Source organism: Talpa occidentalis, unplaced genomic scaffold (assembly GCF_014898055.3).
Source record: "Talpa occidentalis isolate TD23 unplaced genomic scaffold, MPIMG_talOcc4v2.1 talOcc4.10, whole genome shotgun sequence".
In the NCBI taxonomy this organism is placed as follows: domain Eukaryota; kingdom Metazoa; phylum Chordata; class Mammalia; order Eulipotyphla; family Talpidae; genus Talpa; species Talpa occidentalis.
The window spans coordinates 9,096,121-9,109,178 of NW_023600993.1; the positions used below are offsets into that span (position 1 = coordinate 9,096,121).

General features: G+C 57.5%; 1 protein-coding gene across 1 annotated transcript; it reads left to right on the top strand.

Moving 5' to 3' along the window:
- The first annotated feature begins 220 nt into the window (after positions 1-220).
- On the top strand, positions 221-8,522 carry GATA2 (GATA binding protein 2). The gene is given in 7 exon segments (XM_037524064.2): positions 221-281; positions 916-1,190; positions 1,589-1,729; positions 1,732-2,229; positions 3,935-4,080; positions 5,908-6,033; positions 6,566-8,522. Coding segments are annotated over 6 exon segments (1,440 nt in total). The 5' UTR covers positions 221-281; positions 916-961; the 3' UTR covers positions 6,866-8,522.
- The last annotated feature ends 4,536 nt before the right edge of the window (positions 8,523-13,058 follow it).

The following is a 13,058-nucleotide window of genomic DNA, read 5'->3' on the forward strand; positions in this document are numbered from 1 at the left end:
GGCGGCGCGTGGCGCTGATTGGCTGGCCCCGGCTTCTTAGGCGTGCGCGGCCCCCGCTTCATGTCTGTGCAGGAGTCGCGAGCTGGCGCCAGGGCGGCCGGAGGATGCAGAAGGGCCGGAGCCGGGCGGGCCTGAGGCCGAGGCGCGCGCTGCCCCCGCTCCTGCCTCGTGAACCCCTCCAGCCGCCCCCCTCGCCGTGTCTAGGCGCGCCATCCCCGGGCCTCCCGCCGGTGCTGTTCTCCCTCTGAGGCCGCGCCCCCCCTCCCCGCGGCGCTGTGTGTGTAAGTTTGGGGTGCGAGAGCTGGCCCGGGCGTTTGGGGCGCACCAAGCTCTGAGAGGTCTCTGTGGCACCTCCAGGCCGGAGCCAGGCTTGGGGTGACCGCTTCGGCGTGTGTTGTGCGGAGGTCCGGGTTGAGTCCCCCGGAGCGCGCGCGGGAGGTGGCTCTCCGCGGGTGGGGCTGCCGCCTGCCTGTTGGGGGGCTGGGGGCGAGTTCTGTGCGTGGGTCCGGCGCCAAGTGGATGTGTCTGGAATCATGCGCCCCTCTGGGTGCCGGGACGCCTGTCTCCAACTTTCAGCCTGTGTTTATGTGTTTGCGTAGCGGGAAGGTGGGGGTTCGGTGTGAGCATCTGACTTAAAGTGCGACTCTGCGTGTGTTGGGGTAACAGGCTCACCCCCCCGGGTGACCGTGTGTACACGGACGTGTGGCGCTGGGACCCGGGGGGTCACCACGTGAGTGTGCGTGGCTGAACCCTCTCCCCAGCCTTTCTTTCGTTTTGAGCCTTGAGCTTTCCTCCCACCCGGGACTGGTCCGCGGCTGAGCGAGGTGGGGGCCAGCGGCGCGTGGGACGCCGCGGGGCGGGACTTTGGGGTGTCAGACGCCGGCGGCGCCCCTCACGCCCCCTTCCATAGCGCAGGGCCGCCCGCCACCCCCGCCCAGATCCCGGACCTCCGCCGCCGGCCATGGAGGTGGCGCCCGAGCAGCCGCGCTGGATGGCGCACCCCGCCGTGTTGAATGCGCAGCACCCCGACTCGCACCACCCAGGCCTGGCGCACAACTATATGGAGCCGGCCCAGCTGCTGCCTCCAGACGAGGTGGACGTCTTCTTCAACCATCTCGACTCCCAGGGCAACCCCTACTACGCCAACCCGGCCCACGCGCGGGCGCGCGTCTCCTACAGCCCCGCGCACGGTGAGCTCGGGGCCAGGGGTGCCTGGCGGCCCAGACGCCGCGCACCAGGCTCCGGAGGGGAGGGCCGGACCGCCTGCTTCCCGGATGTGGGATCCGCAGGAATCGTAGCAGCTGAGGAATCGGGGCGGGAAAGGTGGGGGCAGCAGCCTCCTAGAGTCTGGGCCCCAGAGGCTTTCTGCCCGCTCGCCTGCCTGTGGGCTTTGCCCCCAGGCCCTGTCCAGCGGGGTACCTTCTGGGCCACTTGGCCTTCAGCTTCGGGCTGACATTCCTGATTATTGACGGTTCGGGTGTTAAGTTTCTGGTTTTCTCTGGGGAGGGGGTTGCTGCTGGCTGTCCTGCGGGTCGTGGTGCCGGGTCCCTTCTGGCGCGCGCCCTGACCCCTCTCCCTCTCCCCACAGCTCGCCTGACCGGTGGCCAGATGTGCCGGCCACACTTGTTGCACAGCCCTGGGCTGCCCTGGCTGGATGGGGGTAAAGCAGCCCTCTCTGCAGCTGCAGCCCACCACCACAACCCCTGGACCGTGAGCCCCTTCTCCAAGACGCGCTGCACCCCTCAGCTGCTGGAGGCCCTGGAGGCCCCCTCTCTGTGTACCCAGGGGCAGGGAGCGCGAGCGGGGGCGGCAGCGGGAGCTCCGTGGCCTCCCTCACCCCCACTGCAGCCCACTCTGGCTCCCATCTCTTCGGCTTCCCGCCCACACCGCCCAAAGAAGTGTCTCCCGACCCCAGCACCACCGGGGCCGCCTCCCCAGCCTCCTCCTCGGCGGGGGGTAGCGCGGCCCGGGGGGAGGACAAGGACGGCGTCAAGTACCAGGTGTCCCTGACCGAGAGCATGAAGATGGAAAGTGGCAGTCCCCTGCGCCCAGGCCTGGCTGCCATGGGTTCCCAGCCTGCCACACACCACCCCATCCCCACCTACCCCTCCTACGTGCCGGCCTCAGCCCACGACTACAGCAGTGGACTGTTCCACCCGGGAGGCTTCCTGGGTGGCCCTGCCTCCAGCTTCACCCCTAAGCAGCGCAGCAAGGCTCGCTCCTGCTCAGGTAAAGGCAGGTGCAGGGGCGCGTGGAACTTGGGACAGTTTGCGCCTTTGGGAGGGCCGCGATGTGGGAGAGGAGAGGGGCCAAGAGCAGCCTCCTGGTTCTGGGGAAGGTTGGGGTCTTTGCCCCCACAGGTATTTGAGACCCAGAGCGGGAGAGAAGGGACCCCACAGCCTTGTCATTTTCTTAAGTGTTTCTGGTGGCCCCTAAAGTTCAGTTCCCTCCCCTCTGAGGGCGCCACGGCCAGGCCAGACCAGACACAGAGCGAGAATTCCCTCTGCCCGTCCCTGAATTTTAAGTGAAAACTTGAGCAGCCTCCTGACTGTGTGAGAGAATGCAACACGCAGGGGCGCGCGCTGAGGCCACGCGCGTGTGGTTTTGAGCGTGAGCGTGTGTGTGTGTGCGCTGCGGGTGCACGCCGGAGGCTCCAGACCCTGAAGGAAACTGGTTCTCCAACTCCATCCGTCCAGTCAAGGGATTTCGTTGACTCTCCATCTTGGGAGGTTTCCCCCAGAGCAAAATTCCCAGTACCTGTTCCCCTCCCTGCCCTTGGGCAGGTCCTTCACTCTCCCTCCCCCCCCCCAGGCGCCAGGTGGAAGGGCTGAAGCCACAGGGGCTTCGGTCCCTTCGCCCCGAGGAGCTGGCTGGGGCCAGGCTGACTGGGTGTTTGGAGAATCTGGTGGTGGCTGGCGCGGGGGCTTCAGCTGGCGATGCCCCTTCCTGGTGCCTTCACACCTGGGCAGGGGAATATTGGAAAAACTTACTCCCTGCGTCCGGGAACGACCTTGTTTTGCCCGTATACATCGACGATTTAGTTTAGACTAAATGGGGAAAAGCTTCGTGGTGACGTGAGGCTGGCTGAGGCGGCTACCCGGCCCGATGGCCGCAGCCTCTGCCCGCACCCGCCCCGTCCTGGTGGGGGGTCCCTCCCTGTTCTGCTCACAGCGGCTAACTCGCCTGTAATTAGTCCTTTCTCCCAAGTTGGTTTTACCTTCTATTTGAATTCCAGATGGTCTTTTAGCAACAACGACCAAACAAAAACAACAACAAAACAACAACAAAAAACCCGCACAGTCACTTAGTCTACTGAGCCTAACAATGAAAGGGCTACTGTTGATTCTGTTCGGAAGATTGCAGATTCGATTGTAGTTCGGGACTGAGTTCTGGTGCCTGCTCCGGCTGGGGGTGGGAGCGATGGGGAGAAAGAAGGAATTTACCTGGACTGGAGCTGAGCGAAGGGGCCGGGGCGAGGCCGGGGAGTGCGGAGCAGGGACTCGGGAGAGGGTGGCCAGAGTCGGGGCGAACAAAAGGCAGAAGCGGGGAGGGGACCGCGGCCCTCCCCAGGCCCAGCCAGGCTGAACTGGCGACTCCTGCCGCCGCCACCAGCAAAGTTTGCTGTAAATACCTTTCCTCGTGGCGAGGAGACTCCTGGGCCTGGCCCCCGCCTCCCTCCCGTCCTCGTCCCTTCCCTCCCAAGGTTTTGAGGAAGGGGATTTGGCCTTAAACGAGTCGCTTCAACCCAAGGGAGGCCTCCCCGCTTCCCTCTTCGTGCCGGGCAGGGGCTGAAAGTCTCCCCCTGAAGCAGCCGGGAGGTGCACTGCTGCCTGACCGGCGCCGCCTGGCACCGGCTGTGCCACGTGTCTGTTTCTGGCTCCTGCCTTGACCTTGCTGGCTAAGCAGCCGGGTGTCTCTCCCTGTCCCCCTTCAGAAGGCCGGGAGTGTGTCAACTGCGGGGCTACGGCCACCCCCCTGTGGCGGCGAGACGGCACCGGCCACTACCTGTGCAACGCCTGTGGCCTCTACCACAAGATGAACGGGCAGAACCGGCCGCTCATCAAGCCCAAGAGGAGGCTGGTAGGCGCGGGCGCGGGCACCTGGTGGCTGGGGAGGGCCCGGGCAGGGGCCGAGGGATGCCACAGTCGGTTCCAAACTAACAGAGCCACAGTCGATTCCAAACTAACAGAAATAACCCGAAACCCCTCCGAAGCAGACAGCAGACGCGCTGCCCCTTGACGCTCTTTTGTCATTGAAATCACTTAGATGTCAGCTGCGCGGGCCCATTTTTCAGGTCAGATTTTTTTCAGGCAGGATTTCCTCCCGTGCAGCCCACTAGGTACCCTCACCTCACCCCGCTCAGGGATCCCCAAAGCCGGGGGGGGGGGCCAAGGACCCAGCTCCCGTCCCTTGGCCTCGGTTTAACTCTTTTTTTAAAAATAGGGCCATGAAGTAATTTTCCCTGCAGCTCAGAGCCGCGCTCTGCTTCCCAACACACAATCTCCTCGGGCTTATTTAAATAAAACACTCACACCAGCCACCAAAAAAACCTGCCCTTTATTATTTTTCCATGGAGTCACCTATACTGTGTATTTTCATTTGAGTGATTTAAAAAAAATGCCCTTTCGGATCTCCTGCCGGAGTTTCCTATCCGGACATCTGCAGCCTGAAGATAAGGAAACTTGCTGTATCTGTTTCCGGACTCTGCGAGTTTGGAGAGTCTCTTCGGCTCAGTCCTGCCTCTCGCTGGGCTGTTTTGAAATTTCTAATACCCTCCACTCTGCAAATAATGCGTAAAATGCTAAGAATAATAAATATATTTTTTCAGGGCGAAGTGATTTACGAGGCTTAAATGGCTTCGGCGCTGCCCCCCTCCCCCTTTTTTTTCCCTGGAGGAGGGCGGGGTGAGGGCCTGGTGAGGGTAGGGGTGGAGGATGCGGTGTTGGCCCCTGAGTCAGAATTCCAGCTTCAGGCTGCTTACTCACCCTCACCCCTCCCCGCCCCCCGTGGCTGCAGCCCTGCAGGTCCCTCTGTGGCGGGGCTCCGGCTGGAGGCCACTCTAGTCACCCCTGGCCCTGGCCCTCCCCCACCCCCACCCCTGCTGCTGCTGGTTCTCTGGGAAGTGTTGGGGGACCGCTTTCTGCTGGCCCTGGGGGGCTGGAGAGGGCTCTGCTCTCTTGAGTAAAGGCTTTCTTGCCTGCTCCTCTTGGGAGTCTTCAGTGCCCTTTTCCAGAAACCAGACTAAACCTGCCCTGTGTTCCCTGAGAGCTGGGGGAGGGGGCACTAACTCTGGGGTACAGGAGGCTGGACAGACGGACCAGCCCTATCCCACCAGCCTGTGATGAGGGGAATATCCTGGGATGGTAGCCTCCACTGCAAAGGACCGTTTTTAGCTCCTTGAAGTGTGGCCACTGTCTGGCTAGGGGCAACTGCCTGGCCCGGCATGGGCTCCACTCCCTAAGTGTTTGGCATCCCCACCCCAGGCATCCCCAGGCTCCCCCAGCCCCGGCCTCAGGGACCTGACACTCATGAATTTTAAGGGCAAAGTGTGGGAGGAGACAGAGAAGCAGAAGGGGACCCAGCAGCTTCCTCGAGTCTGCAGGGCCTCAGTTTCCCCAATTGTAGTGATGGATCATTTGGAACTTGGGGGAGGTGCCTGTTTTCCCTGCAGCTCTTCCTCTCCACCGATTCCGAGATCGGCCTTCTGAGAGTTCTTTATTCTAAAGTTCTGTGGTTGTTTCGGTCTCAAATTCTAAAATTCCGCGGCTCTGAGATCCCTTGATTCCCCAGTGAGATTTACCCTCCTGGCTAAGTTGGTGGGAGGTAGCAGGGCGCGGGCTGGGGAGGGAGGGAGGTCGAGGTGGGGCGTGGGAGCCCAGCCTGCTGACGCCGCCCCTCCCCTCCCAGTCGGCCGCCAGGAGAGCAGGCACCTGTTGTGCGAACTGTCAGACGACAACCACCACCTTATGGCGCCGAAATGCTAACGGGGACCCTGTCTGCAACGCCTGCGGCCTCTACTACAAGCTGCACAACGTGAGTCCACCCCGCCTGGCTGCCCCGCCCCTCCCCCGGGACCTCTGCTCTTTGTGATGCCAGGAGAGGCCCCAGCCACCGGAGCCAGCGTGGCTTGGCTTGGGAAGCTGCTGCTGCCCCGCGGGCAAGCCCCAAGCCCCGAGTGCCAGAGGGGCTTCCCATCTGAGGGGGCGAGCCTGCTGGAAGCACGTCCCCCTTCCCCCCACCCCCCTCCCGCAGCAGGACTCCGCAGGGCTAGGGACGTGGTTGCTCTGTTTAAAACAAAAGTCGGGGTGAGGGAGGTGGAATTTGGCTTGTAGGGTGGGGAGGAGGGGCAGTGCTGGCATTTGGGGGCACGCTGGCCCTGCAGGGCCAGCCCACCGTGAAATGCACCAGGGGCCGTAGACCTGCCCCCAGGTGTTGGTGAGAGGCCATGGTGGATGGTGGGGCCCCCAGCCCAGACCTCCCTTTGTCCCAGGCCAGAGCAGGGGGTGGGGAGGGGTCTAGCTCTGGGAAGGAGACTGGACCCCTGATGGCTCTGTGGATCCCCCAGGTGAACAGGCCACTGACCATGAAGAAGGAAGGGATCCAGACTCGGAACCGGAAGATGTCCAACAAGTCCAAGAAGAACAAGAAGGGGGCCGAGTGCTACGAGGAGCTGTCCAAGTGCATGCAGGAGAAGTCGTCGCCCTTCAGCGCGGCCGCCCTGGCCGGACACATGGCACCCGTGGGCCACCTGCCGCCCTTCAGCCACTCGGGACACATCCTGCCCACCCCAACACCCATCCACCCCTCCTCCAGCCTCTCCTTTGGCCACCCCCACCCATCCAGCATGGTGACGGCCATGGGCTAGGCACCGCCCCCTGCCGAGCGGACAGATGGACACTGAGGAGGGTGGCTAGCAGCGCTCCCAGGATGGGTGGACCAAACCCTTAGCTGCCCGCCCCTCCCCGAAGACTGATGCCACCCCTGCAGCCCAGCTGGAGCCCCGCGCCGAGTGGGCCCCGCTCAGCCAGGGGCTGACACTGTGAAGAGTCTCCCTGGGCTGGGAGGTGGCTTGGTCTGGCTGCTGCCCAGGTGGGGTTTCCATCACTGACAATTGTTTGGAGAGCAGAAAGGACAGCTTTGTGAAGAGAAAAGGAGGGGGCGAGGGTCAAATGAAACGGTTTTTAGAAGGAGAAGGGAGTAGGCAAAAATAATTTATTTTGCTCTTGTTTCTAAGAGGACCTGGAGACTTGGGAGGTCTAAGCCACCCCGAGTTCTCTGGGCTCTTCCTCAGGGCCAAGGGCTGCTTGGCCCATCCCCCAACCAGGCTCCAGGGGCAGGTCTGCGGCCCCGGGGGCCCAAACCCTCTCTTCTGGCTTCCCGCCCTGAAGCAGCTGACTCCCAGACTGGGCTGAGCCAAGGCCAGAGGGACCCAGGCTGGCAGGGGAGACCTCACCGGTGTGTGCCCTGCAGCTGGGCCCTGGAGGGCAGAGACAATCATGGGCGGTCCCGCGCAGATTCCCAGGCCAGGGCTGGGTCACAGGAAGGAAACAAGATTTTCTTGAGAGGGGAAACGTCTCCCAGTTCACTCCCCCCCCCCGGCTCTGAGGCCAAAGCTGTTGTGACCCGTGTCCCCATAACAGTCCGAGCCACAGCCTGCCTCCTCGGCCAGGTGGGCCTCTGTACATATGCCCCTTTTCTGCTGACCCCTCAATGCCCCCCACCCCCCACTCTAAGACAAAAGAAAAAAATATTAAAAAAAAAAAAAAACTGCATAAGCTTAACTCGCTGACGAGTTAGTTGTTTTATTTTTGAACTCGTTTTGGGTCCAGTCAACTGTACATTGCCACACAAGTCCTTGCTATGGAAAGGAATAAAACCTACAAACCAAGGCTGTAGCTTCGAAATTATTTTTGGAATAGTTCTTGGATCCCACAGCCCTACAACGGGGCGCTGAGGGCCAGGGGAGAGGCCCGGCTGCTCTCGGCTTCGGGGGGGTTGGTCTGGTAGGTGGCGAAGACAGGAGCTGGGGGCGGTCAGAGCCAGGACACAGGGAGAGGCCCCGACCTGTGGGGGGCCCGGGAAGCGCCCGGGTTCTGTGCTGTGTGGTGGCTTCTGGATCCTTCCCAAGGTACAGCTGTACATAACCGTGTCGGAGCTTCGATTCTGTATGCGGTGGCAGTGGGGCGCGGCGGCCCGAGGGGGCCCGGCCCGCGAGGAGGATTGTGCTGATGTAGTCGACCAAGTGCAATATGGGCAGGCGATTGCCGCAGGGCACCACAGCCAGAAGTAACTTATTTTGTACTAGTATCCGCATAAGAAAAAGAATCGGCAGTATTTTCTGTTTTTATGTTTTATTTGGCTTGTTTTATTTTGGATTAGTGAACTAAGTTATTGTTAATTATGTACAACGTTTATATATTGTCTGTAAAAATTGTATGCTATCCTCCTATTCCTTTAAAGTGAATACTGTTAAGAATAATAAAATACTTTTTGTGAATGCTCTGGCCTGTCTGGTTGGCGCCCAGGGCTTCGGGGTCCGAGTGTGATTAGCGGTCAGACCGAGCGGCTTTCACAGCCCGGTGTTTGAGGGAAGGATCCCCAGGAATAGGGGGCCCGGCCCTCTCTGCTCTGAATTGCTCCCAGCTGAATTTCCTCTTTATCATCTAACCAGGGGTCTGGGGGCAGAGTGGTTACTGCCTAGGCCCAGAGAGGCCCTGGTTTCTCAGTCTGTGGTCTGCACACGGCTCCTTTTTATGAAGGCTCAACTCAATTTCTTAAGACTCCAGCAAGGACTGGTCCCCTCCCTCCACCCCATCCCATCTACTTCCTCCCAAGGGCTGGTTAGTTCTTGTTTCGGAACTATCTGGTCACTAACATTCCTGTCAGTGACAAACCCGATCTCACATGTCTTTGATCACTAATGTCATGGACTGCTGGCATCCTTCACGACCCTGGTCATCAGAGGTAGCCACTGTGTCTGGTCACCAGACCGCATGATCAGAGACACCTGATTACTAATAACTGATCACCAAAGCTTAATCACCAGTATTATCAATGCTTCTGATCAACGTGTCTGATCACTGTCATTCACAAAATATGATTAACAAAGTCTCCAGTGACTATCCTTGTTCACCACTATGTCTGATGATGAGTGTCTCTTATCAGCGATGTTTCTAACCAACATATCTGCTCACCAATATTTCTGTTCAATGTGTCTGATTGCCAATATCTCCTATGATCCCCAATATTTCTATTCACCGTGTTTGTGATCACCCCCATCACTAATGTGTTGATTCCCAAGCCACTGTCACTAATGTTCTAGGTCAATAAGAAGTATGAGCACCAGTGTCATTGATCAATGTTTTCATAATAAATGATAGATTTTGTTACTCATCTGCGATCTCTCTCCAATCACACTATTTTTCCTCATCAATGTCTCCTCAATAAAGTTCTTGGACACTTGTCTCTAATCACCAATGTCTCCAGCCAACAATGTGCCTGATGACCAGTGTCCTTGATCATGGAATCCTCTTGCCATCAAATTTTCTATCCATGTGGTCACCAGGGACTGTGGGTTACCAATGTCCCTAACTGCTCAAACTGATACTATGCTCTGTAGTGTCCAACATCAGGGATTGGTTGACTCTCTTTATCTTCCAAGTCCCTGATGACCAATGTCCCTCATATTCCTGATCACTAGCAGCACTGGCCAACCACCCCCGCTCCCCACCATCGTTATCACCAGTCACCTGTGCTTCTGATCACCAAATTCCCTAATTGTTGGTGTCTTTGATTCCCAGTAAATCCCTTGTCACGAAGATAGCGACATCTCTAGTCGTAGAATCCGACCACCGATGTGTCACAATCCTTGGTTATTAAGGACACCAGCACCAAGTGCTTCCATCACTAATGCTCCCACTGCCCTCGTCCTTGGTGCCCCATGTCTCTGCTCAGTGATTGATTATACAGTCAATCAGTGCTCATTCTGCTCACTAGATCCTACACACTGCTTCCTGACCCTCAGTATGTGACCACTGCCCGCTCTGATCACACTGCGCTTGAATGAAGTCGTGTCCCCATGACTTGGTCATCACTAATTACAGGTCACTCGAGTCATGTGGCCCTGATCAATGACTTCTTTTGATCCGTCATCATCGTCATGATCGCCTGAGTCTCTGATGACTAGTATTCTTGTTTGTTCCTTGACAACACTGATGTTTACTGGTCCAGGAGGCTTCTCTTTGGTTCTTCTCAACCCAGACCACCTGTGTTGGCAGGGCCCTCACCTGGGGCTGGGGAAAACAAAGGTCCTGTGAAGGTGAGCACCTTGTTCCAGAGGCCCTAGCCCATTAGGTGAGAGGATTCTTATCTCAAGACACCTCTGCCCTGGGGTGTCACTGCCACCCTACCTCTGGAGTAGAACAGAAACATGGGGTAGACAGGAAACACGTGAGTGCTCAGTGGAACCCAGTTCCATGTCATTCTGCCCTCTTCTCCAGCTGGCGCCGTGGAGAGGGTGAGACAATCAATCCTGTGCCCAGCCCACCACCGCAGGGTTGGGACCACACGACCTGGTGTTCAAGTGTGCTCAACTGTGGGTGCTCTTCTGGGTGTGGGGGTTATACCAGTGAATAAAACATGAATTCCTGTCCTCAGGGGGATTCCATTCTAGTCAGAAAGCACAATGATGATGCTCTCTGGCCTCTGCAGTCCTACTTACTTGGCCCCAAACCCAGAGTGCAGAACCAGAATCTGGGGTCCAGGCTTAGAGTCTCCATCTTGCCATGGAGAACCCAGAGCCAGCGCCCAGAACACCAAGAACAGAGCCTGATCCACCAAATCCAGAACCTAGAGCTTAGAGCTCAGAACCCAGAATTTTCATCTTGGAACTCTGAGGCTGAGATGCCAAACCTGGACCTCAGAATCCAGATCTCAGAACATGGGGCCCAGAATGTGGGGCTCCTGAATTGTGGATCCCCAAATTTATAACCTTGAACTTGGAGCTCAGAACAAGCTGAGAACATGGCCTAGAAGAACCTAGATCCTGGGCCTAGAACATGGCTCTGGACCTGGGGGCCAGAATCTAGAGCCCAGAACCACCAGTGAAAGGTCCCCATTTCTCTATTTCTCTCCCAGCCTATCTCCTTCCTCCTGCCTGCCCACGCCTTGGGGCGCCAGCACCAGGCACTATCAAAGGTGCCAGGACACCAGCAACAAGAAACAGGTGCAGATCCTGTCTCCTTGACATCAGGTGCGAGAGAGGAGGGCCTGTTTGTCCCGTCACTCTTGGATCCCCAACACCTCTGGTGGACCCATTTATTTCACAAATGTTTCTTGACCCCACTTGTTCTTGGTGTTTGGTGGGGGCCGAAATGTACAAAGAGCACCTCTCTTTGCTGCCGGGAAGCTCTTGGAGGGCAGGGGCTATTTCTGACCAAGGAAGGCTGGGGTGGGAGAGGGTGAGGTGGCATGGGGAGGGGGAGACCTCCAGGAGTCAGGGTAACTTGCTGGCTCTGGAGGTCTCAAGTTCAAGCCCCAGCAGTTCACTTCAGAGCAGCAGACTTAGGCCCAGGGACCTGCTCCCCACCAGGTCCCTCCTCTGTAAAATAATCAGCTCCTAACAATGACCTGCTGCCAGAGTCATTGTGTGGGTAAACAGTTTCAATTTTGTGGCCTCAAAGCTCCCCGGCAGGGCAGGGCAGGCAGGTCCAGTGGCTGGCCTGGCCGGGCCATGGCTGCCTTTATGATTCCCTGGGGCCTGGCGCCAGGGCTCCTGGGTGGGCCGGGCCTTGTTCCGTGTGCTTGCACCCAGGTGGGGCTGGCTGCCCGGGGCCCTTTCCTCCCGCCAGGCTGCTTCCAGCCTCAGCATCTCACCCCCATTTTCTGCAGGGAGAAAGCACCCTGCCTTGGTAATCCTTAAAGACCAGCTCTGTCCTCAACTAAAGTCCCTCCTGCCTCCTTGGGCCCACCGCTGGGAATGGGGAAGGGAAACAGCCTTCCGGGTCTCCAGAGGCACAGAACTGACATGGCCCCAGGGGATAAGATTTGAGAGGAATCCACCTGGCAGAAGGACAAACTCATCAGAGACACAGGAAGGAAGACGCAGGACAGGGAGCTGTTTCCCAAGGAAGGGGTCAGATCCTAAAGGAGTTTGTATATCAGACAGTACCTTGAAAGTCTAGTAGGCTATTTATTTATTTATTTATTTTTGCAAAATGATAAAATGATTCTATACTTTATCGGGGTGGGGGTGTTTGGAGGGGGGGAAACTTACAAGACCAGCAGAACAGGTCAGAAAATTAAGGAAAGTAAATGGAAGTGTGTGTGTGTGTGTGTGTGTGGAGGGGTGTGTGTGTGTGAAAGCGGTTGCGTGAAACACTTTCCAATATTAAACAAGATTTTATGATCACAATAGTTCAAACTTGGTGATTCTGTTGTAAGGATAAGCAGATCAATGGCTCAGACTCAGGTAGGCTGAAACAACGCTATTCTTTACAAGATAATGGATGATAAAGTAGGCATCCTGAATCAATGCAAGGGTGCAGGATTATTCAGTCTGGTGAATCTGGAGTAGGTGAAAAACCTACTCAGAGATCTGAAACCAGCAACCTATGACCTTATTCAGCCAGCAGATAAGTTTGATTTGGACTATGGGACATTTTGCAAACACAGGAATGAGTTACAAATGCTTTTAAATAAAAACTTTCACTTTCAGAAAGGCAGCAGGTGTGGCCCCAAGAAAACAGTGTGTTTGCAGGGTCATTTCTGCCTCTTTTAGCCCAGGTGAAGCCTCCCCAGGAAGCTGCACCTCCATCTCTACCTGGCCCCTCGTGCCCATGCCTAGGGGGGTTTGAATCCTGACATCATCACCCAGCTCCTGTTACACATTCAGGATTTATTGAGTTAGTTTTGAAATCAATCATTGCAACTAACCTGCTGTAGCACCAGACTGGTTCCTGCACAGAAAAACCGGCAGAGGAACAATGCAAACCTCAAGGCTAAGTTCAACCTTTCTAGGAACCAGAGAAGGAAATGGAAGAGTAGCTGAATGTGCAAGG